Raw genomic sequence first — 26739 nt, forward strand, 5'->3', positions numbered from 1 at the left:
AGTCTACCCGAGTATAATGCTTGGCTGGCCGTTAATTTATCTTCAGCTTTTTTTGAAGATATATTGCTGCTAAATCAGCCATCCGCTTAATCATTTTCATTTGTAGATAATCAGTCCATTCTCTTAAGGATGATTTTAAGATATCATCTTTGATGTTCTTCACATTCACAATAATGTGTCTTCATTTGGATTTTGTTTTCATCTATTCTACTCATGACTCAAGGATGCTTCTTCCAACAGAGGATTCAGGTCACATCTCTCTTCAGTTTTCAAAATTTCTTAGCTGTCTTCTTTGGAATATTGCTTCTTCCAACATCTCTCTATTCTCTTTGTAGAAATTCTAGGAGGCATATGTTGGACCTTTCCATTTTACCTTCTATGTCTCTTACCTTCCATTTCATATCTTCCTTCTCTTTATGATTCTTTCTGGGTGATTTTCTCAGATCGTCCTTCTAGTTTACTAATTTGGTCTTCAACTGTACCCAAATGATTTTTTTCATTTTAGTAACTATATTTTTCATTTCCAGATGGCCTATTTAATTACTTTTCTTTCTGACAAACAATGCGAACAGATCATCTTTCAAGACTAATGATTACACAGATTACTACTAAACATGCTTGGCTATTTCAATGCCATGTTAAATGCCCTTTGTTAAAGTGCATTTGAGATGTATTTTTGTTGTTGTTTAAGTGGACTTGCATTTAGGCCTGCTGATAGAAGCATAAACAATGTAGAATGGACCCATAATGGATGGTTACTCTATTCTGCCTATGTCTCTGGTATATTCTGGGATGGACCCTGGGACCTGCTGCTACACTGAGTAAAAAGTGCTCCACCTCAGTTTACACCTGAGTTATTGGCAGATAAGACTGAAGGAGAACAATTTGCAGAAAGTTTGACTTACCACAGATGGTCCCCAACTTAAAAATTTTCAACTCTATGATGGTGTGAAAGAGATATGTGCTCAGTAAAAACCAAACTTCAGATTCTGAATTTGGATCTTTTCCCAGGCTAGAGATTCACAGTATGATCCCCTCTTGTGAAGTTGGGCAGTGGCAGTGAACAGCAGTTCCCAGCCAGCCCCATGATCACGAGGGTCAACATCTGGTACACTGACAACCATTCTGCACCGGCGCAAATATTCTGTTTTATCACTTTCAGTACACTCTCCAATAATTCAATATTGTTAGGTAAAGGGTATTAAATGTATTTTCTTTTTAAAAGATTTTATTTTATTTTATTTATTCATGAAAGGCACAGAGAGAGAGAGAGGCAGAGACACAGGCAAGGAAGAAGGAGGCTCCATGCTGGGAGCTCAACGTGGGACTCGATCCCGGGTCTCCAAGATCACACCCTGTGCTAAACCGCTGAGCCACCCAGGCTGCCCTAAAGATTTTATTTCTAAGTCATCTCTACACTCAAAGTGGGGGCTTGAATTCAGAATCCTGAGATCAAGAATCACCTGCTCCACTAACTGAGCCAGTGAGGCTCAATATTTTCTTATGGTATGTATTTTCAATTTACAATATTTCCAATTTGGGATAGGTTTATTGGGACAGAACTCCATCATAAGTTGAGGAATTTCTGTATTTAGAATGAGGAGTCACTAATATTCCTTCAGAGAACAAGTCAAATGAGGAAGACTGCCTAAGAAATCTTCTCATTTGGTGCATGTTGAGATTGTACTTGAAATCCATATGCTTGTGCATTTCATGTGTACATAGCGAAACTGCTCCTACTGAACATTAAAAAATAAGGTACCTTTTAATCTCTACAAATATATATTTAAAAATTATTTTTATTCTACATCCAGATTATGTTGGCAATTCCTGAATAAAACAAACAAACCAACAAATCCAAATGGTAACTCTCTTTTAAAGATTCAGCTGAGAATATCAGATACTAAGCAACAAAGAAGCATGGAGAAAAGGGAAAGGCAAACAGGTTCTTGTGGAAATAATCTGGTTTGAAACGCTTTATATCTGGCCCATCTTATTGCACCACATCTGGAAGTACAAAATGTCAGGTTGTCCGACTATTTGGTGATGCTAAGTTTGATCACTTGGTTAAAATGATCCACCAAATTTCTTCACTGTAAAAGTACACTTAACAATTGATAGGTTTTCTATCTGTGGGGTGATACTTTGAAGGCACATAAGCACCCCTTTCCCCAACAGTTCTTCACCTTATGGTTTTAGCATTCATTGATGATCCTTGCTTGAATCAAGTATTCTCTGAGGGCTGCAAAAGAGTAATTTTTTTAAAAAAAGATTATATTATTCCATCTATATGTAGTAGCAGATTTCTTCTATAAGTAAGTGCTTTTAGGAAACTTGTTTTCACATCCAATGATTGGAGCCAAACATGTTTAACCTGAATCTAATGATGAGGAAACAGTCAAATCCAGAACATTTTATAAGACATCTCCCCTGGACTCTTAAAAGGAAGTGAATGTCAAAGGTTGGGGAGTACCGTTCTAAATTTAAAAAGACCATAGAGGCACAACAATCTGATAAGATGTCTTGGATCCTGAATTTATGAAGAAAAAAAAAAAAAAGGAAAGAAAAAGGAAAGAAAAGGAAAGAAAAAATAGCTACAAATGGCATTTCAGGAGAATTGGGGAAATTTGAATATCTGAATATATTTAAATATATTAGGTATATTAAAGAATTATGTTAATTTTCAGGGTCTGATAATGGTATTGTGTTTATCAAGAATTGTCCTTATTCTTAGGAGATGTATGCTGTCTATCATTATTTCAAATGGTTCCACACAGAAAGCACATAACACATACACATGCACAAATACCTCCAAACATTTAACCCAAACATTTTAGAAACTAAAATAAGATGGTATCGAATAGGGAAACATGAGTGTGTCTTGCATCTACCTCTTGTATTAATGTAGGTTCTGTCAAAAAAAGCCAGAAACCACTCTGTGTATTTCAAGTGTGAAAGGCTTTAATATAGAGAATTAAAGGTTTATAAAACTGTTGGAAGTGCTGGAGGAGTGATCATCTCAGCTTGCACTTGAAGAAGAGATTCTCAAAAGTTCACCTGTTAGTAACTATAGATGAGAAGCTCACCTAATTGTCTTAGTCTACAAAGCCAATGGGTGTGATTCTTAAGAAGGTCATCCAGAAGCTGCTTTATTTTTTTAAATAATAAATTTAGTTTTTATTGGTGTTCAATTTACCAACATACAGAATAACACCCAGTGCTCATCCCGTCAAGTGCCCCCCTCAGTGCCCATCACCCATTCACTCCCACCCCCCGCCCTCCTCCCTTTCCACCACCCCTAGTTCGTTTCCCAGAGTTAGGAGTCTTTATGTTCTGTCTCCCTTTCTGATATTTCCCACACATTTCTTCTCCCTTCCCTTATATTCCCTTTCACTATTATTTATATTCCCCAAATGAATGAGAACATATAATGTTTGTCCTTCTCCAATGGACTTACTTCACTCAGCATAATACCCTCCAGTTCCATCCACCTCAAAGCAAATGGTGGGTATTTGTCGTTTCTAATGGCTGAGGAATATTCCATTGTATACATAGACCACATCTTCTTTATCCATTCATCTTTCGATGGACACCGAGGCTCCTTCCACAGTTTGGCTATTGTGGAAGCTGCTTTAAACTCCAAGTCTGTCTGCCTATGCTTCTGCCTGCAAGTCCCAAGGAAGAATAATAGTTTTTCCTCTTGACTCTCGCACTGACTAGTCAGTGGCCCAGAGAGGGGAAGGGATTCTGGGAAACACGGTTCCAGGTGTTTCTTCTACATTGCAGACAAGACCTTAGACGATGTGGTGATGAGGTAATGCCTGGGTGGCTCAGTTGATTGAACATCCAACTCTTGATTTGGGCTCAGGTCATGATCTCAGGGTTTCAGGGTCATAGGATCGAGTCCAACATCAAGTCCTGCATCAAACCCTGCAGAATCAGGCTCTGTACTCAGCGGGGAGTCTGCTTAAGGATCTATTTTTCCCTCTCCCTCTGCCCTTCCCCTTGTGTGCATGCTCATGCACCCTCTCTCTCAAATTAAAAAAAAAAAAATCTCTAAAAAAAAAAGGATTGATGATGATACCAGTCTACAGACACTATAGTGCAGGTAGATTTTATATCATAACTTATGCAAAAACCATTAGGATACCAAAAATGCTTTTTTTAAAAAAAGATTTTATTTATTTACTCATGACAGACACAGAGAGAGAGAGAGAGGCAGAGGGAGAAGCAAGCTCCATGCAGGGAGCCCGACGTGGGACTTGATCCTGGGACTCCAGGATCACACCCCGGGCTGAAGGCGGCGCCAAACCGCTGGGCCACTGGGGCTGCCCCCCAAAATGCTTTTAAAAAAATATGGTAAAATATGCATAACGTGAAAATTATCATTTTTAAGTACACAACTGTTCAGTGGCATCAAGTACATTCACACTATTGTGCAACCAGTACCACTAACCACCTCCAGAACTTTTGCTCTGTCCCATTTAAAAAAAATTTTTTTTTATTTATTTATGATAGTCACAGAGAGAGAGAGAGAGGCAGAGACATAGGCAGAGGGAGAAGCAGCCTCCATGCACCAGGAGCCCGATGTGGGATTTGATCCCGGGTCTCCAGGATCGCGCCCTGGGCCGAAGGCAGGCGCCAAACCACTGCGCCACCCAGGGATCCCAGCTCTGTCCCATTTTTTAAAAAGACTTATTGATTTATTTTAGAGAGGGAACGAGCACAAGCAGGATGGGGAGAGGAAGAGAGAATCTCAAGCAGACTCCATGCTGAGCCTGATGCAGGGTCTGATCTCACAACCATGAGATGCCAAAACCAAGAACTAGGCGCTTAACTCACCAACCCACTTTGTGCCCTTAAACAATATATCTCTTCTTCCTCCCTCTCCAGCCCCTGGTAACCACTAATCTACTTTCTGCCTCTGCCTTTGACTATTTTAAGTACTTCATTTAAGTGGACTCATACAAGATTTTTTTCTTTTGTGTCTGGCTTATTTCCCTTAGCATAATGTTATCAAGATCCATCCATGTTACAACATGTGTCAGAATTTCCTTCCCTTTTAAGGCTAAATAATATTCCATTGTGTATATATACCACATTTTGTTTATCCACTCATCTGCCGATGGACACTTGGAGCTCTTTCCACCTTGATTATTGTGAAAGTGCTGCTCTTAATATGGAGATACAGGTATCTGCTCCAATTCCTGCTTTCAAGAGTCCTTTGGGTATATATCCCAAAGTGGAATCGCTGGATGACATGGTGATTCTAACTAATATTAATTAGTTCAAACTGAGTCTGAAAAAAATAGAATATAAACTCACCAAGGTATAGGCTACTTCAAACTGAGGGAGCAGTGTGCACGAAGCCTCAAGTTCCTGAAAGTGATGCATGCTCAGGGAATGCCAAGGGTGTTACGTGGGAGGAGATGAGACCAGAGTGGGTTGGGATGAGCCACAGAGAGGATGCACAGAGTAGGCAGGGCTTTGGCAGAGAGACCTGTTGGAGGCTATGCACGTGATCAAGGAGAGAAGCAAGTGAGGCTGTGATGTGACTGGTAATGGAACATAGGGAACCAATTCAAGGTACATTCAGTTGCAAAAATCAGCAGTTCCTATTGTATTCAAGTATATGGAGTGGTCATCAGACAAAGGTCGGGCCTCCCCCGGCTTCCCCTTCTCAGAAGCCCTGGGGCGGGGGTGGGTGTAGAGTTCGGACTTTCCCCATTGGAAGAATCCTTCTCTTGCTCCAGTTCTTTGGGCCCACAGTCCCTGGCCCTGAGGTCTTTAACTGCTTTCACCCTGCCACATCTGACTTCCCTGCAGTTCCAGGATTATTTCACAAAGTGGAAGATGGGAATGCCCTTAACCCTGTAAATGCTGGCTCTTCCCAGGCTGCCTAAGTGGCCTGTAGTGAAGCTGTCATGAGCTGCCCAGGTTCAGGCTGGCCCCTGGACACTGTCCCTGTCTGGCTAGGGCTCAGTGCCTCTGGGCAGTTGAGTAAGAGCAGCGCCCTCAGCAGACAGGCTTTCCTCTGTTGGTGGGCCAGCCAGCTGGTCAATGGGAAGGGTGAAGGTCATGGGGCTTGGGGGGAACTGGGTGAGGAGTTCAGCCTTACTCCTTGTTAATCTTTCCAGGAAGAACTTTTTTGCTGGAGCAGCCCCCTGATACTAGGGCACTCATTAACCCTCTGGATGCCAGGGAAGGGCAGGAGGTGAGCCCTGGGAGGCAGCTGAGGTCATCCTTCTTTGAACCTCCACGTGGTATTTACTCAGGGCAATTGTTGTCAGAGGCCCAGGCCCCTGGAGTATAAAGGCGAATGTCTGCTCTCTGTGCCCAGAATTGAGGAGGTGAGCAGGTGCTGGGTGGAGGGATGCAGGTTGAGTCCTCAGGGAGGGGATTGCCGGAGTCTCCTCAGAGAGCTGGGGGTGGGTGCTAAGGACATCCTGGAGCCCTTTGGCCAGAGTTGCTTCTTACTCCCTTGGGACACTCAAGCTTCCCAGCTGCTGAGTGGGAGGCAGGAAGGTAGGTAAGCAAGGGAGTGGTGGCCGAAGTGGCTGAAGGAGCTGCTCATGGGGTCTGGGGAGGGTGGTGGTGGGGGAACTTTACAAAGCAGTTTGAGCTCCACACTGTGTGATCCAGGTGAAAATGAAGCCCTCCTCTTGCCAAGACACCCTTTCCCTCCCAGCCATGCTCACCTCGATCAGTCCTCATCAGCCCCAATAGCAATGTGCTCCCCATATCTCCGGGAAGGGTGAACAGATTCTGGGCAGGTTGGCTCTGGGGTAAACTTGGGAGATGCCCTTCTTTTGCTTCTTCACCCAGGCCTCGGTCCGTCTTCTTTCTGAGTAGACGACAGCAAGCATGGTTGCAGTTCTGGCCTGGGCTCTGACTCTGCTCTCAGGTGAGGCTCCAACCCTGACTTAAATGTGCAGGTGTTGGTGGGGGCCGGCCCAGGGGCCATCCACCCTGGGGGGTGGGTGGGGACACAGTCTCCAACCACCCCCTCCGTCTCTACAGCATTTGCAACTGTCCAGACCCAGAAAGGCTTCTGGGACTACTTCAGCCAGAGCAGCCGAGACAAAGGGAAGCTGGAGCAGGTCCAGCAGCAGAAGCTGGCATGGGAACCCACGTGAGTGGCTAGGACAAGGGGTGTGGGCGCATGGAGTTGACAGCCGGGCAGTGGGATGGTGTGCTGCTTCTGGTTCCTCAACTTATTAAGTCCTCATTGGGACAGAGGAATGGAGTTGTACTAGTTTTGCCTCATCCTGGCCTTCCTGGGCTGTGCAGCCCCCCACTTTGCTCACAGCAGCGCCCCCCATCTCTGCCTTGATCTCACTATAGCTGCTGCCCCTCCCCAGGGGTGGGACCTGGAGCCAGGCAGTGGACCCCTGCCACGGCCCCCAGAATGAAAGGATTGTGTGAAAGTCCAGATGCATCTGTTTCCTTGGGCAGTGTTGGTCTGGATTTGCATGTGCCATGTGTCTGTACTTCTGTGAGGGGTGTGTGGTGGGACCGCAGCTAGGACTGGAGCCCTGGCTCTGGGGCCACCACCCTGCAGCCTTGGTTTCCCCAAATGATCAGACAGTGATGTCTCCGGGGGGAAAGGCCATGATGGGGCTAGCAGCATGATGGTCTGGATGTCTGTCCCCTACCTCAGGAGCCTGAAGGACAGCCTTGAGCAAGACCTCAGCAAAATGGACAAGTTCCTGGAAAAGCTGAGCCCTCTCAGTGGGCAGGGGAGGGAGCCTCTGGGGCTCCCACCCGACCCGGTGGGCATGCGGCAGCAGCTGCAAGAGGAGCTGGCGGAGGTGAGGGCGCGCCTGGAGCCCTACATGGGCGAGGTGCACGAGCAAGTGGGCTGGAATCTGGAGGGCCTGCGGCGGCAGCTGAAGCCCTACACCGCGGAGCTGATGGAGCAGGTGGCGCTGCGCGTTCAGGAGCTGCAGGAACAGCTGCGCGTGGTCGGAGAGGGCACCAAGGCCCAGGTGCTGGGCGGCGTGGACGAGGCGCGGGAGCTGCTGCGGGAGCTGCAGGACCGCGTGGTGCATCACACCGGCCGTGTCAAGGCGCTCTTCCGCCCCTACGCCCAGCGCCTGGTGACCGGCATCGGGCGCCACGTGCAGGAGCTGCACCGTAGCGTGGTCCCGCACGCCGCCGCCAGCCCCGCGCGCCTCAGCCGCTGCGTGCAGATGCTGTCGCGCAAGCTCACGCTCAAGGCCGAGGCTCTGCACGCGCGCATCCAGCAGAACCTGGACCAGCTGCGGGAAGAGCTCAGCGCTTTTGCGGGCGCCGGTGCTGACGGCGCGGATGAGGGGGCGGACCCCGACCCCCAGATGCTGTCCCAGGAGGTGCACCAGCGACTCCAGGCCTTCCGCCACGACACCTTCCTGCAGATCGCCGACTTCACCCGTGCCATCGACCAGGAGACCCAGGAGGTCCAGTTGCAGCTGGCCCCGCCCCCGCCAGGTCACAGTGCCTTCGCCCCAGAGTTTCTCCAAGCTGACAGCAGCGAGGCCCGGAGCAAGCTGCAGGCCCGTCTCCAAGACCTATGGGAGGACATAAACTACAGCCTTCATGACCTTGGTCTCAGTCATCTAGAGGAGCCCTGAGGGTCTACTTGTCCAGGCTCACTGCCCTGCTCCTTGTCTGAGCCCAGGATCTGAGCCTCTGGCTGGCTCTGTCCTTGACAGTGGCCTGTCGGGCAGAGGGTGGAGGGCCCTGCACAGGATAGGCGAGGCCGCCAAAGGGACTGTTGTCCCTGGCATATCCAGCCTCTTGCGTTTCCCCCATCTGGATGCATTACACTCATCAGGCTTTGCAAACCCAGCTTCCCGTGTTCATTTGGGAATCCTCATGAGTTGCTCCAATCCGGGATGGTGGGAGTGGGGAGGGAGAGAGGCACTCTATATGCAGGTAATTACGTGCAGGCCTGTTGCCATGGTGCTGGAAGCCTGTGCCTCTTCTTCCCAGGGCTTGACTCTGATCACTTCTGGCCGCCTGGTGGCCATTGCTACAGCTGGTCTACGGAGAGGAGCTCTTTTCTCCCCAGGGCTGCCATGACAGCTTCTTTTGGGGGAAGAGAAGGGAGAAGGGAGGAAAATATGACGAGAGCACATGAAAGTGTGTATATATATCGCTGCTGGCTCTGATGCCAGGGGAACAAATGGTGGGGGTTGCAATGGGAGGGAGCAGAGCCTACATTTCCTTACATAGCTCTACATCTAAACAGCTGACCCAGCCCTCCAAACTGTGCGGCTTCTGAAACCCTCGGGGAAGCATGATGTGTGTCCTCTCCATTTGGGGCGTCTCACTTCTGACTCCCAGGCTGAAGCCTAGACTTCTGACTCATGAAATAGAGGCATATGGTGGAAGCTTATTTGCCTGCTGTGACTCTTATTTGAGCCATGTCTGAAAGTAGTGGCCTCACCACTACCCCCAAAGCACATCCATCACTCATTCCAATTCCTCAATGCCCTGTCTCATGGACCCTCTCCCAGGACCCAGGCTCTGTTTAGGCTCTGCCTTAGATCACAGCTGTCTGTCATGCCTGGGTGTGGGCCTGGCTTAGAGATCTTCCATCTGCACCTGCATGGCTCACCAGCCTTACCACAGGACAGCAAGCATGAAGGGCAGGTTCCAGATTTTGAATGGCCTCCTCATGACTGACCCTCTTCTTGAGAACTCCAAATCTTATACTCCCCGTTCCCCATATACAGATTCACTTGGTGGCAACAAAAGTCCTCCTAGATCCCTCGAGAAACTCTGAAATCAGGGATGAGTGAAGTGGGAGGAAGAGGAAAGGGTAAACACATCCTGTCCAGCACCTTTGGAAGGTGCTGTCCAGCAGCCTTCCCTCCCCTGGAAGCCTGCCTTGCACAGGGTTCTCAGCACCCCATGTGAATCTGGCCTAATCATGCCTACAGGCTGGACCTCTTCCCTGACACCTACGTTTAGCAACAGAACCGGGTGAGGGGTGCCCAAGGAGAAGAGGTACTGGAAAGGAAAGTTTACCAAAAAAAGAGGTGTTTTTGTTGTTGTTAGTTGGGAAACGAGGCGGGATGAGTCAGCCGGGGTTTGATGTGCTGGGGATGAGGGGGTGGGAGTAAAAATGCGGACGGTGTGTTTGAGGCTGGAATTTGGGCAGGTGTTTCTGAGGACAGAAATAAGGAGTGAGAACAGGAAGGGCTAGACTGCTTGAGGGACTTGGCGGGGGTGGGGGCGGGGGTCTAGAGCCCAAGCAACGTCTGGTCCAACAGTAGTCGGGGCCAGAGCCCGAGTCGGACAGCACGTCCTCATGAGTACAGAGGGACAAGCCGAGCGCCTTGCCGGCAAGTCTCTGCAGTCAGGTTCGTGGACCAATGGTTAGAGTCGTGCACGATGGAGCTATAGCAAAGGAGCGAAACAGTGCCCTGGGTCTCAGAGGACGTCCCGGGGGAAGCAACGCCTGAACTGCGGTGGAGGCAAAGCCTGAATCCGCTGCCTTTGGAGGTCTGGACCGTAGAATCCCAGCAATGAGCGCCCGGCCCGGAGGGCCCAGAGCCTGCGGCCTCTTTAAGGAGGGGCGGGGCGGGGCGGGGCTGCAGCTGGCGGAAGTGCCGGAGGAAGGGGTGGGGCCGCGAGGGGAGCGGAAGCCGGAAGCGGAGGCCGGCTCTGCGCGTGGCGGCCATGGCGGCGAGCGGGGCCGTGGAGCCGGGGCGCCCGGCGGCTACTGCCGCCCCCTCGGCCGCCCCGGCGCGGGCTCCGGCCCCCGAGCGCTTGTTCCGGCCTATCAGCGCCGAGGACGAGGAGCAGCAGCCCACCGAGATCGAGTCGCTTTGCATGAACTGTTACCGCAACGTAAGGGGGAGGGGACCCGGAGGCGGGCACGCCCGGCGGTCCGTGGGGTCAGTGGTCGGGGCCCTGGGGCTCCCGGTTTCTCTGCAGCAGCTTTCGGCTTCCGCAGGGCATGACGCGCCTCCTGCTCACCAAGATCCCCTTCTTCAGAGAGGTGATCGTGAGCTCCTTCTCCTGTGAGCACTGCGGCTGGAACAACACGGAGATCCAGTCGGCAGGCCGGATCCAGGACCAGGGAGTGCGCTACACTTTGACCGTCGGGGCCCAGGAGGTGAGGGGAGCCCCGAGCAGCCTGCGGCCTGGAGAGGGCCTGGGCACTGGGGCCGGAGCTCCGGCGGCCCGGAATAAACACCTCACGTGCCCGGGCCGCGGTTTCCCCCTCTGTAAAGTGGTGTCGGTGCTGTCAGATGCTCGGGGGAGATCGGGCTGCTGAAAGTGCTTGGTAATTAGGGCATTCGTCAGAGGGAATGGGATGAGCGTAGCTGTGAGGAATAGCACTGTCACCGTGTGGGCGGCGGGCTTCCCACGTGCGCTCGTCGGGGCCGCTGGAGAGCGGATGGAGCTGCGGGCTGCGCTCTGGGTCTGAGACGACGTCTCCTGACAGCTGTCCAGACCCCTCTGCACTGAAAGTCTATCTTTCTGCCCAGGACATGAACAGACAAGTGGTGAAAACGGACTCTGCCACCACAAGGATCCCGGAGCTGGATTTTGAAATTCCTGCCTTCAGTCAGAAGGGAGGTCGGTATAGGGTCAGGGTATTTGGGTTGTTCGTGCCCCGCTGTTCCCTTCCTTCCTTGTAAAAGCCCGTGTGCCAGGTCTGGTGGCTACGGTGTGGGCTTGGCCGCCTTGCCACTGCGATCCTCGTTGGTTCAACGTAAACAGAAAGCTAGAATAAAACAGCCGGAGACAGCAGATTATGATAGTAAGGCTGTAATGTGCTTCTTAGAGAGCCTTAGTGTCACCGTTACTAGAGGTCAACAGGACCTTGTTCCAGGCCTCCGCATTTTACAGTTGCAGTCAAGGCCCACACAGTTCATGTGAATTGCTCAGTCATACAGGCACTTGACAGCATAGTCAGGACTCACGTGTCACGTGTTCTCATTCGCCAGCTCTGACCACTGTTGAAGGATTGATCAGCCGTGCCATCTCCGGCCTGGAGCAGGATCAGCCCGCACGAAGGGTGAGCTGGGGTTTTCTGATTGCTGCAGCTCATGGCGGTGATGACCAATATGTGTCTCAATAGGGGATTCCGCTTCCCGTGCAGCTGAACCATCTCCGACTGAATGTTGGAGAACTTTGGGGGGACACACATGGTGTTGCTGTCCCTGCTAGGCTGTTGTCCGTGTTCTGTCTCCCATATTCTCCACTCCCTTTCCCCAGTGTATATTGAGACCTCCTCTCAGGCAGGCAGTAGAGCATTACTTCTGAAGAGCCTTTCCTGATGCCCTTGAATTTATCTGTACTTACTGCGTGTTCCACTGTACCGTACATCTATCATGACACAAATAATATAATTGCATAGGTAGTCATTTGTCTTCTTAATTGGCTGGGGAGCCCCATAAGAGGACTCTGGTTTATTTACTGTTGTATCTCTAACCTGGCATGGGAGTCTGGCCTAAATGGTTGAATGAGTGAGAAAATGAAGCTCATTTGGCTCCACATGTGAACTTCAAACTTACTTGCTTCACTTATTGTGAAGTCTGAGTTTCTCTGTTCCTCCTTGTACCGAGACAGGTACAAGTACTTCCTGATGGCAGTGACGTAGGCATGACCAGCAGTGGGGGCATAAGGTCTGTCACCAGGGCTGGGGAGCCGAGCTGCATGACTGTCTGTTTACCATTTATTCCTGTCAGGCAAATGAAGAGCCCGTAGCTGAAAGAATTGATGAGTTCATTGTCAAACTGAAAGAGCTAAAGCAAGTGGCCTCTCCTTTCACTCTGGTGAGTATTGAGGAACTCTAGGTGCCCTAGATTTAGGGAAGGAGAGACCCTTAACACTGTCTGAGATTTTAACACTGTGGTGACCAAGAGGTCTGATGGTAGGCAGAGGAGCATATGTGATTTCTTGTCGTAATTACTCCTTCTTCACCCATCTGTCAGATCATTGATGATCCTTCAGGGAACAGCTTTGTGGAAAACCCCCACGCTCCCCAGAAAGATCTTGCCCTGATCATCACGCACTATAATCGGACTCTACAGCAGGAAGAGATGCTCGGGCTTCAGGTAAGACTGAAGAAGCCAGAAGAATGCTCTGGTATTAGCTTGCTTTCTGGATTGCTTGGACCCAGCGGAATCTTATTTTGTTGTTGCTGCCTTATGTACCCTATCTCCGCATGTCTGTGCATCTCATCTCCAGCTCCTGTCAAGACAGGATAAAGCTTATAATAAAAGCTGGCAGTGGCTGTGATCCAGTCTTAAGCTCTGTTCTTCTGGATTGGGGCTTTGCTTCCTAATGTCTCTGTTAAACCCATGAAGTGGCAGCTGATAGAAGCCAACCAGAGTCTCTTTCTCTCACTCCAAGGCAGGCTCTAGGGGAGGCTGAGGTGTATGTGCCAACGTGTGATTTATATTTCTGCTGTGCTAGGCCGAGGCAGCACCAGAAGAGAAGCCAGAGGAGGAGGATCTCAGAAATGAAGTGAGTCCCATTGGCTGCTGTGGAGGAAGGAGCAGAACCGTGGGCGGAGACTGATGCCACTCAGTCTCTCTTCTCACAGCCAGTATGGGCAACCGCCAGTGTGCTGACTGGATTGAACATCTGGAGCCCGAGCAGGGCTCACCCTACATCCCCATGTTGTGTTCCAGGTGCTGCAATTCAACACAAACTGTCCAGAATGCAACGCTCCGGCTCAAACCAACATGAAGCTAGTTCGTATCTTTCGTCAGGCAATTGCATTGCTCTTCACTTGACCCAGGCAGGAGATGAGAGGCAGGCTGGGCAGTGCTCCCTTCAGGGAAAGTGCCTGTTTTAATTCAAGTGATAAGGAATGTGCCCCTTAACTTTTGGGTTCAAAGAGAGAATCAGACTCTGATTTCTAGGGTCCTGTGTTTGGCTCGACTCATATCTTCAGATATTTGTGGACCAAGATTGCCATGGGTTGCAACTTTGCCCTCTTCTGGAGGACTGAGTTAGGCTACTTCTTGTGCTCTCTTTCCTGTAGTCCTAGGCCTAGCAACTGTGGGTTTAGGGTTCAGATTTGTTCTTCTCTAGAGGTGGTCATGCTCTCCAGGAAGCAAATTTCCTTACCTCCATCTTCCAGAAATCCCACACTTTAAGGAGGTTATCATCATGGCTACCAACTGTGAGAACTGCGGCCATCGAACCAATGAGGTGGGTGGGCTCCATTGTTTGGGAAGAAGACTGTTAAGGTGAGGGTAACTCCTGTTTAACTTTGATCTTTCCTAAGCCTACCTACCCAGGGATGAGGTGGGAGGAAGCTGGGTCTTTCTCTTGGATGTAGGGTGAGGTGCCCTTGAAGGGACTGGGAATTAGCGAAGTAAAATTAGAGATACCATAATTCATTTAGACATGAAAGTGATTATATGGAAGAGGGAGGCATTCTCTCTCTCTCTCTCTCTCTGTCTCTTTTGGGGTGGGGGGGGAAGAGATTCTTTCATCCACCTCTCAGAGAGTGGGAAGTGCAGTGATGCAAATTTTGACTCATTAATAAAAAAACTTTCCAGATCTTTCTGGAAATAGAACGAGGTACCTTGAAGGATTGTAAATTACCTTTCCCCAAGTGTATTCAAGCATAAGCTGTTTTGGTTCTGAACCCAGAATATTATAAGGTGCATCCACATGTTGGATGCAGTTGAAAGTCCCTTTCAACCCCCAGAGTCCATTTTTTTAAAAAAAAGGTAAATTCAGAATTTGTTGGCAATTTGAGGTAAGTTTTGGCAGGCTCTTGGCCATCTCTTGGTGTTTCTGGTTTGGGCGACTGCTGCCACTGTTGGTTTAGAAGGTTCTGTCCTTGGTAGCTGTTAGGGGGCCTGATTGGAGGTCTAAGCCCATCTCCTCTGAGGCCTCCCTGGCACTAAATGAGGTTCAGAATCTTCTCTCCTGTTGTTCCCTGACTACTCTCGTCTGTGCAGGTGAAGTCTGGAGGAGCAATAGAGCCCTTGGGCACCCGGATCAGCTTCCATATCACAGATCTCTCAGATCTGACCAGAGATGTGCTCAAGGTATCCCCTGCTTGGGAGAGTGTCTGTCTTCCTCATGTAGGCTGGCTCTATCTAGGGGAAATCGTCTTTTAAAATTATGTCCTAACATTGTGGGGTACCTCCTTACTACCCTGGGTTTCAGGATCCCTCAGTGGAGTTAATCCACAGTAGGAGGTACAGATTCAGACAGTGACCCATAAACTCTCTGATGACTTGGCAGCTTTTTGCCCCCAGTGTCTGTAAGGGCCCTTGTCTCTGGCCTCTAATGACAGGATACCTGGCAGCTTGGAGCCATGACTCAGAAAGTCCTTTTATTAGATTGGTTCCATTTCTGTGGTTCACATAGAAATGAATGAGCCTAGCTTTAAGTGGAGAGTCAGAGAAGATTGGGGCAGGTGACTCCCCAAACTCTCATCAGTGGTATTTGGCAGGAGAACTCTGGTTAGCTTTCTCAAAGAGGCTCCTGATCTAAAGCCTAATTTGATTTCTCATCTCCTAGTCTGAGACGTGTAGTGTGGAAATCCCAGAGCTGGAATTTGAACTGGGAATGGCTGTCCTTGGGGGCAAGTTCACCACACTAGAGGGGCTACTGAAAGACATCCAGGAACTGGTGAGTCACCTGACTGTAGTGCATGGCTGCTTCAGCACTGTGGCTGAGGTGAAGGGGCTAGAAGGCTTCACGCATCCTGGTTTTTGGAGCTGTTAACTGGGGGTTTCTTTGCCTTAAAGCTGGTTTGAGAGATTTAAATAGTATTTTGGATTGTGAAGATAAGTTTATGGGAGATTCTGAATGGAAACTCCCAGTCCTACTTTTGGGACAATGTAGATACTTTGTGGTTTTGGGTAAGTCACTTATTTCACTGTAAAATGAGGGGAAGAGGGTCCTTACAGCACCTGAAACTCCCCAACATAAATATTTGTGTGTTGACTTAGCCCATATATTTATTGTCTTGAAACATTTTACTTAATTGGTTCCCAGTTGTCAGGCATTTTGTCTTTGTAAATTACACTTTACTTTGCATTTCTTCTTCAAATTAGAACTAGAGTTCATGCTGGAAGGACATTTTTATAGTATTTGTTTCATATTGCCAGTTGTCATCTTGGCAGATTAACCTCTGTGCTCTTAGCAGTGGTTGCTTAGATCAGAAAGGTGGTGTGGAGACCAAGCTTCCCTGGCTGGGCTGGGCACCCTCTTGCCGTTGCCCACCAGCTTTACGGTCAAACCTAAGAAACAGCCAGGATTCGAGCAGTTCGGATGCCATTTATTACAGGTGACCAAGAACCCTTTCACACTGGGTGACAGTTCCAATCCTGGCCAGATGGAGAAACTGCAGGAGTTCAGCCAGAAGTTAGACCAGGTGAGATGATTCTGGCCCTTCACTACTTGTGGTCCTGGGGTACCAGTGGGCAAGAGGCCACATACTATGTCCTGTCACCTTCTAAAGATCTAACCAACATGTTGGGGATTCCCTAGGTTTCTCATATGCTGTGTCCTCTTCTTTCTTGTTTTTCTCCCTTATGTTGTTAGAGCTTCTTCTCTAGTAGTTTCAGTTGGGTTTTTCATTTCCACCGACTTTTTTTCCAAGAGCTTTCTTTTGGTCTTTGAGTACTCTCCCTTCTCCCTTTTCCAAATAGCATCCTGTTGTTTTAAGGATGTGGTAGTTTTTTTTTCTCTTGAGAATGTTAATGTTGGCTTTTCTTTTTTTGATGGTTTATTTTCCCTGCATAGTTTCCATTTCCATTTAAGTTGTTTTTTGTTTGTTCAGGGTTTTTTTGTTTGTTTGTTTTTGTTTTTCCATTTCACGTTCTTTCTTTCAAGGTTGGGGCTTTGCTCACGCGTCTGATAGTCATGGATTATCAGTTTAAAAATAGAGGACTGAGGGCAGCCCGGGTGGCTCAGTGGTTTAGCGCCGCCTTCAGCCCAGGGTGTGATCCTGGAGACGCAGGATTGAGTCCCAGGTCAGGCTCCCTGCATGGAGCCTGCTTCTCCCTCTGCCTGTGTCTCTGCCTCTCTCTCTCTCTCTCTCTCTCTCTCTCTGTGTCTGTCATGAATAAATAAATAAAATCTTAAAAAAAAAAAAAGAGAGGACTGAAACATTGGAATGGAGCTGAATCCTCTTCACATAGGACTCATTGTAGGGGGATTTAGCTTAGGCATTTTGTGGAGGTAACCCCAGTGCCAGAGTCGTTAGGTTTTTCCTCTTGGGCTCCTCAGATTCCCATCAGCGGGTGTTCTGTTTCCTGGCCCGAGGAGGATGACTTGGCTGCCAGTATCCTGATTGCTGAGTGTGGGAAGAGGAACTGGGAGTGTATGTCTGTTTCCAATAACAACATGCTCACTTAACCTCCTGTCCTTGCTGCCTGCACCCTGCCACCCCCAGTCTCCCCAGGGCCTTGCCTGCAGTGGTGGGAACTTCTCTACAGAATCCTGCAGTTTTTTGCCAGGATGGGGGGGAGGGCAGCTGTTGGCCTGTGTGAATGGGAGAAGAAATGGGGATGTCAGTTGCTTCTTAAGTAGCTTTCATACAATCCTTATTTTAGGTATTCTCCACTCCACTTTGAGAGATGCCTCATTTCAGCAGTTTGTAAAACTTCTGGGGATTCTGCGGTATAAATTGGGTTGGTTCCTGTCTGGCAGACACAGACTCTTCCTCCCAGGAGCCATGTAAAATTCATGTGCTGTATTCTCCCTCCTTTAGATTCTTCAAGGTAACATGAAAGCCCACTTTATTATGAATGATCCAGCAGGAAACAGCTACCTTCAGGTACGGTAGACCTTCCTTGCTAGCGCATGGAGATATATTTTCTGACCTTCTTTGAATATGCATTATTTCTCTGGAAACTGACTTGATTCTGAATGAACTGCTCTTTATCAAGGAATCTCTTAGAATTTGAAACATAAGGAAGTGGGGGGGAAGTGGGAGAGATTATAAGTGTGTGTAGAGGGGGAATAAAAGATACTCCTAGACTCTTCTTCTCTAGTCCAGCTCTTGCCCTTAGCAATGGAGTTGTCATTTTGCAAATCTAATTGTAGACTGAGGAGAAACGGTACCTTGTCCAGAGGCTGAAATAGGAAACCTGAGAGGCTTTCAGCTGACTGGGGAGATATTCTGGTGATTTATAATAACTTTAACATTTATTGAGCATTTATGATTGGTCAGGCAAAGTCTCTTTACTATTAAGACTATTGCTATATTCTTTAAGAAGGTGCAGATAGAAAGGTCTTTTTTAAGATTTTGTTTATTTATTTGAGTGACAGTGCAAGCTGGGAAGAGAGGGAGAAACAAGTTTCCCGATGAGCAGGGAGTCTGATGGGCTCGATGGGCTCGATCCCAGGATCTTGGGATGATGACCTGGGCCAAAGGCCAGTGCTTAACTGACTGAGCCACGCAGATGCCCCCAGGTAGAAAGTGTTTTAGGCAGACTGTTCCCTAATTCTGCCAAGGGCTGGATGTTCCCATTCCTGGGATTCTCCTGGTTTCTGTTGCTGCTTGCTAGTTGAGTCTAGCCATAGGGAGTTGGCAGCCTTTAGAATAAAAAACTAAGTTAAGTTTTAGGGAAAGTGGGAATTGGAAGTCACCTGGGGGTGGGGGCGGGGGAGGGGGAGGGCAGATAGCTGGGTGGCATAGGTACTGATTGTCTGTCTTTGGCCTTGCAGAATGTGTATGCACCTGAAGATGATCCTCAGATGAAGGTGGAGCATTATAAGCGCACATTTGACCAAAACGAGGAGCTAGGGCTCAATGACATGAAGACAGAGGGCTATGACACAGGCCCAGCCCCACAGCGGTAGCGCTGGGTAATTCACAAGCCAGCCTCTAGTGCTGCTCAGACTGAAGGATTATTTATTACTGTCGAGAAAAGCTGGGGGTGTCCTCCCCACCAGGCCTTGCCCATGTATGGAGGTCACCTGGTCAATTGGTCAGATGTGGGCAATTTTCTGAATGGTTTGTGATGGAAGTGCAAACCTGTTGGTTTCCTTTCCTGTATTTTGGAGGTTTTGAATTGGCCTGGGAAGAAACCCAGAAATGAACCATGAGGGCATGTTATTATCACTTTTTTCCCATCAAGTCTTTACCTTCCGTCCAGATAATTCTTTCTGTATACAGTTGGAACTCTGAAGATGGAAGACAGCAACATCTGGAGTTTGGGAGTTGCTTGGGGGAAAAAAAACACTGGCTTTCAACAGGAAGAGTCTTCTGAGGGGAGGCAGCCCAGCGCAAGAGAAGTTCTCATTAAAGTGATGGCCTTTCAACAGGACTGGCCTCTGAATTCACTCTGTCCTCGTTTGATACCATGCTAGTAGAATTCAACCTCCTGAATAAATTTTCACCAACTTGGGGGTGGGAGCTGACATTTCATTCCTTCAGTAGATATTTGCTTACTTTGTGCCAGGCACACCACGGAACTGAACTGAGCCCTGTGTTCATGGAATTTAAAGTGAACTTTTGAGGTCAAATCCAAAATTCCTGCATTTGCTTTATTAGATGCAGCTAATAAACAGAGGGCAGAACTCAGATTTTGGGCATAAATTCATTTGATCCTGCTTAACTGCCCTATGAGGAAGACGGGGTTGGGATCTGAGCTTGGGTCTTGTCAGGCCAAAGGTGGGTGTGGATTAGAAAGGGTAGTGGTAGAACTCAAGACTAATGGGCAGGAGATGAGTTGATGGGGCTGAGAAGGTACTGGTAATGTTCAATGGAATGGAAAGATAAGTCTTCAAATGCCTGCTGACCACAAAGTAGTAGAGGCAGGGCTTTGAAAGTTCAGTTTGAGGTCCACCAAAGTGGATTAGAAGCCAACACAGGGTTGTGTCTGGGGGACCCATGGGGACCTCCAGCCAGTGAAGCCCTCTATCAATCTGGTATCCCCACAAGCCCTCAGAGACCCAGTCTGCTTTCCTTCCTGGGCCTCAGCTGGACCAGTCAGGACAACACTGTGGTTAAAAGTTCATCCATCAGGGCTGGGACTTCCACACCTATATTATATATAATTTTTTTTTTGAGCATGTATCCTGGATTCTGAGCAGAGCATTTATAAAGTATAACAAGCAAGCCTTCTTGACTAATAGGCTTTCAAACAGTGACAAAAATTTAACATGTTGAGATAAGGGAAATACTTGATCTAACATTTTCACAAACTTTGGATTTACCTCTTGTACCTCACTTGGCTAGCTTCTGCTCCCAAGGGTCACATTTTGGCTGTATAAAGTTGGACAACTTCCTTAACCTCTCCAAGCTTTGGTTTTTCTCATCTGTGAAACAAGCATAATAAAACCACTTGAGAGATTTGTTAAATGAGGTAATTTATGTAAAATAATGTTCACAAGAAGAAAAGGAGTATGTCCCCTCCCCCCGGCCCCTCCCAACTTGATAATTAGAATTCAGCTTCTCTATCTGGCTGAAAATAGAGCCAGGTCCTTTTCACAGGAAAGATTGCAGGCAACAGATAGTTGGGGGCTACGTATTCTATCAAAAGTGGGGAAGGTCACAGGTTAGAGAAACCTCCATATTTTTTCATGGTAATCACGTTTGGAATTCCTGACCTCTCTTGAATGGTTCGCGGAAGACTATTTAGAGCAGTCTAACCTCCACCTAACATACTAATACAAACAACATACATACTGTGCTTCAGACACTGTGCTAAGCATCTCACGCAGTAAAAGTGTCTCATTTCTCGAAGCCATTTAGTTAGGTGCCATTATACTCCCCAGTTCGTTAATTAAGTTGCCCCCGGACCTACAGTTGGAAGTTTCGGAGCCCGAACTCCAGCTTAGGGACACCGTCCCTCCAGAGCCCGAGGTCTTGACGACGCTATGGTGCTTCTGGAGCTGCTGGGGACAGAGATCTTGTTTGGGTCGTGGTTTTAGCCTCCCGCCAGCTGCATCGTAGGTTGAAGGGGCAGACAGGTGGACAAACCCCTGCCGGTCGGGCCGGCAGGGGCAGGGGCAGGGGGAGGGGGAGGTGGAGGTGCAATCGGAGGCGCGCGCACCTGCGAAGAGCCAGCAAGCGCAGCCGGGGGTCAGCCCGGGGCGGGTCCCACAGCTCTCCACCACTTCCGGCCCCGGCCCCGCCCCCCCGGGGGCCCCCCGCCGTGCGCTTCGCGTTCAGGAAATTTGTCCCCAGCGCCGAGCCGTCTCCCCGCCCCCGCCGCTGCCATGGCGGCAGCTCCGCCGCTCTCCAAGGCCGAGTATCTGAAGCGTTACTTGTCTGGGGCAGGTGCCGGCGTCGACGGGGGCCCGGACTCCGGTCGCAAGCGTCGCAAAAAGCGGCCGAAGCCTGGCGGGGCCGGCGGCAGGGGGTGAGTGGGTGCTGGCGGGGCGGGGCGGGGCCTGCGGCGGCCGGCCGCCCCTCTGCTCCCCGGCTCCGCGCTCGGCCGGCGCGCCCCGCGGCCGTGCGCTCGCCGCCTCCGGCCGCCGGTAACTTTCTCAGGCTGTTCCCGCCCCGGTGGCTTTCCGGCCTCTCCCGTGGAGAGTGAGTGTCGCGCCGAGAGGAACGGCGGGGTCGCCCGGAGCCTGTGATGGCACGGCCGGGGGCTCGGCGGAGTCGGGCGCCGCGCGCACCTGGGGCCGAGTCCTGCGCGGGCGGGCGCCGACCGAGGCTCCAGGATTCCGCGGCGGAGCGGGGCCGCCGTGCCGCTCTCCCGGCGGGTCCGCGCAGGACCCCAGGACGTGACTTCCTTCGGAAGTAGTGCCTCCGCGGGTGTAGCTAATCAAGATGCGGTCACAGCACATCAGGACGGGCGCCAAATCCAGCGTGCCCGGGGACCCCTTAGGAAGGGGGGGATTTGGACGCAGAGATGGGGAAAGCCCGCCGTGTGAAGATGGAGGCCGGCCTTGGGCTGGGTTTACGCTGCCACTAGTAGCCAGAGTATGCGAGTACGCCTGCCGCTGCCAGCAGTTGGAACAGCCAAGGAATCCCCCCGCCCCCAGCCTTCCCAGTGGGCACTGCCTTGCAGACACCTTGATTTCAGACTTCAAGCCCCCAGGACCCTGAGAGAGTACAGTTCTGTTGCCTTAAGCCGCCTGGTTGGCGGCACTTTGTCAGGCAGCCCTGGGGAACCAATACGCCCAGCTCCAGAGACCAAATCCACTTCCTTTTTTTTTTTTTTTTTAATTTTTATTTATTTATGATAGTCACACACAGAGAGAGAGAGAGAGAGAGAGAGAGAGGCAGAGACACAGGCAGAGGGAGAAGCAGGCTCCATACACCGGGAGCCCAACGTGGGATTCGATCCCAGGTCTCCAGGATCGCGCCCTGGGCCAAAGGCGGGCGCCAAACCGCTGCGCCACCCAGGGATCCCCCAAATCCACTTCCTTTCGTGGGTTGCTTCTTGCCTGTTCTTGCCCTCTGTCTTCCTGCCTTCCGACTTGTGTCGATTGTTTGGACACAGACAGTGCCATGTAGAGAAAATAGCTTGCTTGACCTCTGGAGTAATACCAGTCAGAGTTTGAGTCCTGGCTGTGCCACGTTGTGGGCTCTACGGCCTTGGGCAACATACTGTCTCTCCAAGACTGTTACCGCAGCTTCCTTTCTTTATTTTTTAAAAGATTGATTATTTATTTATTTATTCACAAGAGACACAGAGAGAGGCAGAAACCCAGGCAGAGGGAGAAGCAGGCTCCATGCAGGGAGCCTGACGTGGGACTTGATCCCTGGACCCTGGAATCAGGCCCTAAGCTGAAGGCAGATGCTCAACCGCTGAGCCACCCAGGCGTCCCTATTTTTTTTTTTTTTTTTAAGATTTTATTTATTTATTCATGAGAGACACAGAGAGGTAGAGAAAGAAGCAGAGAGAAGCAGGCTCCATGCAGGGAGCCTGATGTGGGACTCGATCCCAGCACTCCAGAATCATGGCCTGGGCGGAAGGGAGACACTCAACCACTAAGCCACCCAGGTGTCCCGGTTACTGCCTCTTTAAAAGGAGAGTAATACTATCGCTCTATGGTTGTGATTAGAGAGGTATAAAGTGATAACTGGCTGTTCAGATAGAATTGTTCACATCATGGTAGTCATTGTTAATTACTTGGACTCATGCATAGTTTATCTGTGTAACAAACATGTATTGAACACCTACTTCTTATGCCAGTTACTTCAGGGTGTTCAGGATATCACAGTGAATGAGAAGGCATAGTCCCTATTCTAGTGGGCCTTATAGTTTAACAGGGATCCTGGCTTTAAACAGCTAATTACACAACTAACTGATTTATTTTCTTTGTGATTAATGCAATGAAAGTATTCCAAGGATGCATAACAGAGGTTCTTAGTCATGGGAAGTAAGGGGAGAAGCTCAAGGAAGTTAAATGTATCCTAGGACTCTTAAGAGTTTCCCATTAAAGAAAGAAGAGTAGGCCAGGCCGAAGGAAGGAACTGAATATGTGAAAACTGATGTGGTAAGGTATTGGCTCATTCCAGGCACCAAAAGATGATTAGCAAGGTAGGGAACTGTGGAGGCAGTGGTACAGGTGAAGTTGGCCGTATAGGCAAAGACTGGACCTTGCAGAGTCTTGTAGCTTATACTAAATCCATAGATAACTGTTTGTGGGCTGTCACCCAAGAATGATTCTTCCCTTTTTGATCTTTTTATTTTTCATATTTAGAATGCGGATTGTGGATGATGATGTGAGCTGGACATCTATCTCTACCACTAAACCAGAAAAAGAGGAAGAAGATGATGATGGAGATTTGCCTGTGGTGTGTATCTTTTGAGGTTGTGAGGACTTTGAAATGCAAGACTCTCAATCTTGATTCTTAGTACAGGGTGGATTTATAAGGGGGAATGTTAGGGCCCAAAAGAGGTGACACTTTTCAAAGAGCTGTTTTATTTAATTAATTAATTTTTAAAAAAGATTTTATTTATTCATGAGAGACACAGAGAGAGAGGCAGAGAGATAGGCAGAGAGAGAAGCAGGCTCTCTCTGAGGAGCCTGATGGACTCAGGAGCCTGATACAGAACTTGATCTCAGGACCCCAGGATCATGATCTGAGCAGAAGGCATATGTCCAGTTCAACTTGTGAGCCCTCCAAGAGCTGTTCTAAAGTAGTTTACTTTGATAATGCCTATAGACCGCGTGTTTTCTTTGTTCATGGAGGGCCTCATTAGCCTAGAAATGGGAACTAATCACAGAGAGGCAGGACTTCTCATTGTAATGTTTACAATTAGCTGTGGTTCAGTTTATTGGAATGTACCTTAAAAACAATGTTCAGATTCAGTTACAGGAATATTTTTATTTGTTCCTTTTATTTATGGATTCAACCAAGTTTGAAACTGTATGCTTCTAAGTACTGTAGATATATAGATTAATAAAACCCAGCGTTTATACTTTAGAGACCATATCCTAGATGGGAGACTGAATTTCAAATAATTTCAACAATGTGATAAATGGTGAAGAGACATTTTGCATGTGTACCAAGTGCTTTTAGAGTACAGGGGAAGTAGCATTTTTTTTTTTTCCCCACTGGGATATTCTTTTATAATTTTTTTAAGATTTATTTGAGAGAAAGCGTGCACACAAGTGGCAGGGTGGTGGGCAATTCGGTGGGTGGGCAGAGGCCGAGGAAGAGCACACTCCCACTGAGCAGGGACCCTGACATGGGGCTTGATCCCAGGACTCTGAGATCATGACTCAAGCCGACTGAGCCACCCACGTGCCCTCCACTAGGAAACTCTATGAAGGATATAAATACCTGAATTGAGTTTTGAAGGATGAGTAAGAACCAAGTGGGGGAAAGCATAGGCAAATCGTTCTCTAATTGATACTGTCATGGAAACTTCGCTGAGAAGCTGAAAAGGAGAGCTGTTGAAGGGCTGTATCACACTAAAACATTGTAAAAATGAATTCTAGATGAGTATATTCAGTGTTAATCGCCGGCATATTCTATAGTACATTATTTAAGATAATAATAATTACAAGGGAGGGGATCCCTGGGTGGCTCAGCGGTTTAGTGCCTGCCTTTGGCCCAGGGCGCGATCCTGGAGTCCCGGGATCAGTCCCACATTGGGCTCCTGGTATGGAGCCTGCTTCTCCCTCTGTCTGTGTCTCTGCCTCTCTCTCTCTCTCTGTGTCTATCATGAATAAATAAAATTTTTTAAAAGAATAATAATTACAAGGGAAATAGTGGGGTGCTTGGCTTTCTAGGTCAATGGAGCATGTAGCTCTTAATCTCCGGGTTGTGAGTTTGAGCCCCACATAGAGATTACTTAAAAAAAAAAGAAGAAGGGAAATAATGATCTTAAGGGACCAACTTAATTTGAGCCAGAGCCAGTCACTTAACCTAGTTAATGTTTACAACATTTTCTTTTTTTTGTTATAAAAGCAATACATATTTGTAAAATATTAGCAAATTACAAGGAGGTTTAAAATTTTGAAAAGAATATAGTAATTACTGATTCTGTGACTGTTCAGAGGTAACAACTGCTAACATTTGGATGCATATGTCTTTAATTCATAGATTATACATACTTGTATTTTATTTATTTTTTAAATATAATCCAGATCACACTGAGCATATGGTTTCGGAGTCTGCTCGCTCGCTCCTTCCTTCCTTCCTTCCTTCCTTCCTTCCTTCCTTCCTTCCTTTTCTTTCCTTCCTTTCCTTCCCTTCTTTCCCTTCCTTCCCTTCCTTCCCTTCCTTTAGTTCCTTTTTTAAAGATTTTTATTTATTTATTTATGGGAGCCACAGAGAGACAGGTAGAGACATTAGCAGAGGGAGAATCAGGCTTCCCCTTAGGGAGCCCAGTGCGGGACTTGGTCCTAGGACCCTGCGATCATGACCTGAGCTGAAGGCAGATGCTCAACCACTGAGCCACCTTGGTGCCTCTGGAGTCTGCTCTTTCATTTAATAATATGTTGTGACTACTTTAGTAAGATTTTAAAATATTCTTTGAGGACATGCCTTTTAATGGCTGCAGTGGTAGGTCATTATATGTATTAATGTAACCTGTCCTTTTACTGGACATATGGGTGGTTTTCTATTTTAAAATATGGTGCTTTGAAAAACATCTTGTACAGAATCATTTTAGAAATCTGTTAATTTCTTTCTTCCCATCAAGTGGAATTAATAGGTTAGAAATTATGGTTCTTTTGAGCTGTATTCCCATTTTACTGTCCAAAAGGTGATACCAATTTATACTCTTCTTAGAGTTGTTTGAGAATGCCATTTTCCCCATTTCTTCATCGTTACTAGAGAATTATTTACAACAAAAACAATAATAAACATTGTCAGTTTGGTAGGTGAACAGTGGCATACAGTTTCTTTGAAAAATAAATATTTTTTTCATATGCTTATTGGACATTTGTATTTTATAAATGTTTTGGCATTTTTTCCATTGTTTAGGAAATTGAACTTTTTAATTGATTTATTTGATATTTATATGATGAGAATATATTACCTGTTTTACCTGTCATAGGCATATTTTATTATTTTCCTTTTCATTTATAATTTTCAATATTTAAAAAATTTAGTTTTTATATAGTCAGGTCTGTTAATTTTCCTTTATAATATTGTTTTTTGCTCTTATGATTGCCTCAGAACCTGAACAAGGGAGGCTTTAGCCCCATTGCTCTCTACGATGGTTAAAACAGATCTTGATTATTGAGTTTATTTTTGTTACTGCAAGACCATCACCACCACCAGTAATCATGGCAAAATAATTAGGACAAGCACAATAGCAGTGGCAGTACAAGAATAATGGGTATAATTTATTGAGCATTTACCATGTACCAAGCTGTTTAGCTTACATGAAT

The 26739-nt window shown here is 47.9% G+C and overlaps 3 protein-coding genes and 1 long non-coding RNA gene across 9 annotated transcripts in view; 3 read left to right on the forward strand and 1 right to left on the reverse strand.

Moving 5' to 3' along the window:
• Positions 1–6324: 6324 nt before the first annotated feature.
• APOA5 (apolipoprotein A5) lies at positions 6325–9379 on the forward strand. 2 transcript variants are annotated; one of them, XM_025465419.3, is made up of 4 exons: positions 6325–6529; positions 6826–6904; positions 7021–7132; positions 7661–9379. In XM_025465419.3, the coding sequence occupies exons 2-4, from the start codon at positions 6865–6867 to the stop codon at positions 8610–8612; spliced, it is 1104 nt and encodes a 367-aa protein (XP_025321204.1). In that variant the 5' UTR covers positions 6325–6529; positions 6826–6864; the 3' UTR covers positions 8613–9379. The 2 variants fall into 2 exon arrangements, with proteins under 2 accessions (XP_025321204.1, XP_025321203.1); XM_025465418.3 differs by having other exon boundaries at positions 6325–6525.
• Positions 9380–10631: 1252 nt separating this feature from the next.
• On the forward strand, positions 10632–19510 carry ZPR1 (ZPR1 zinc finger). Of its 2 annotated transcripts, XR_003143483.3 has the most exons (15): positions 10632–10839; positions 10946–11107; positions 11484–11574; positions 11946–12016; positions 12690–12776; positions 12936–13058; positions 13420–13470; positions 13638–13704; positions 14093–14163; positions 14925–15014; positions 15493–15603; positions 16265–16351; positions 17209–17302; positions 17693–17758; positions 18652–18791. XR_003143483.3 is itself a non-coding variant. In XM_025465424.3 (14 exons), exons 1-14 carry the CDS (start codon positions 10669–10671, stop codon positions 18784–18786), a joined length of 1383 nt encoding a protein of 460 aa, XP_025321209.3. In that variant the 5' UTR covers positions 10636–10668; the 3' UTR covers positions 18787–19510. The 2 variants fall into 2 exon arrangements, 1 of the variants encoding a protein (XP_025321209.3); XM_025465424.3 differs by lacking the exon at positions 17209–17302 and having other exon boundaries at positions 10636–10839; positions 18652–19510.
• Positions 18216–21021, reverse strand: LOC112671287 (uncharacterized). The gene is made up of 4 exons (XR_003143511.3): positions 20736–21021; positions 20146–20247; positions 19072–19150; positions 18216–18519 (listed from the first exon to the last, which is right to left on the reverse strand). It is a non-coding gene; the product is annotated as an uncharacterized LOC112671287 (long non-coding RNA).
• Positions 21022–21097: 76 nt separating this feature from the next.
• The window catches only part of BUD13 (BUD13 homolog), a 101007-nt gene continuing 95365 nt past the window's right edge, over positions 21098–26739 (forward strand). For 2 of the 4 annotated variants that reach the window (XR_007410646.1, XM_049109929.1), the window contains exons 1-2: positions 21098–21293; positions 23593–23686. Coding sequence is in view for 3 of the 4 variants with exons in the window: in XM_049109929.1 (XP_048965886.1) it covers positions 21151–21293; positions 23593–23686 (237 nt within the window). In the remaining variant the exon portion in view is untranslated. The remainder of the gene's footprint in view (positions 21294–23592; positions 23687–26739) is intronic. The other 2 variants (XM_025465421.3, XM_049109930.1) reach the window with 2 other exon arrangements.

The sequence above is a fragment of the Canis lupus genome, chromosome 5, assembly GCF_003254725.2.
Source record: "Canis lupus dingo isolate Sandy chromosome 5, ASM325472v2, whole genome shotgun sequence".
Classification (NCBI taxonomy): domain Eukaryota; kingdom Metazoa; phylum Chordata; class Mammalia; order Carnivora; family Canidae; genus Canis; species Canis lupus.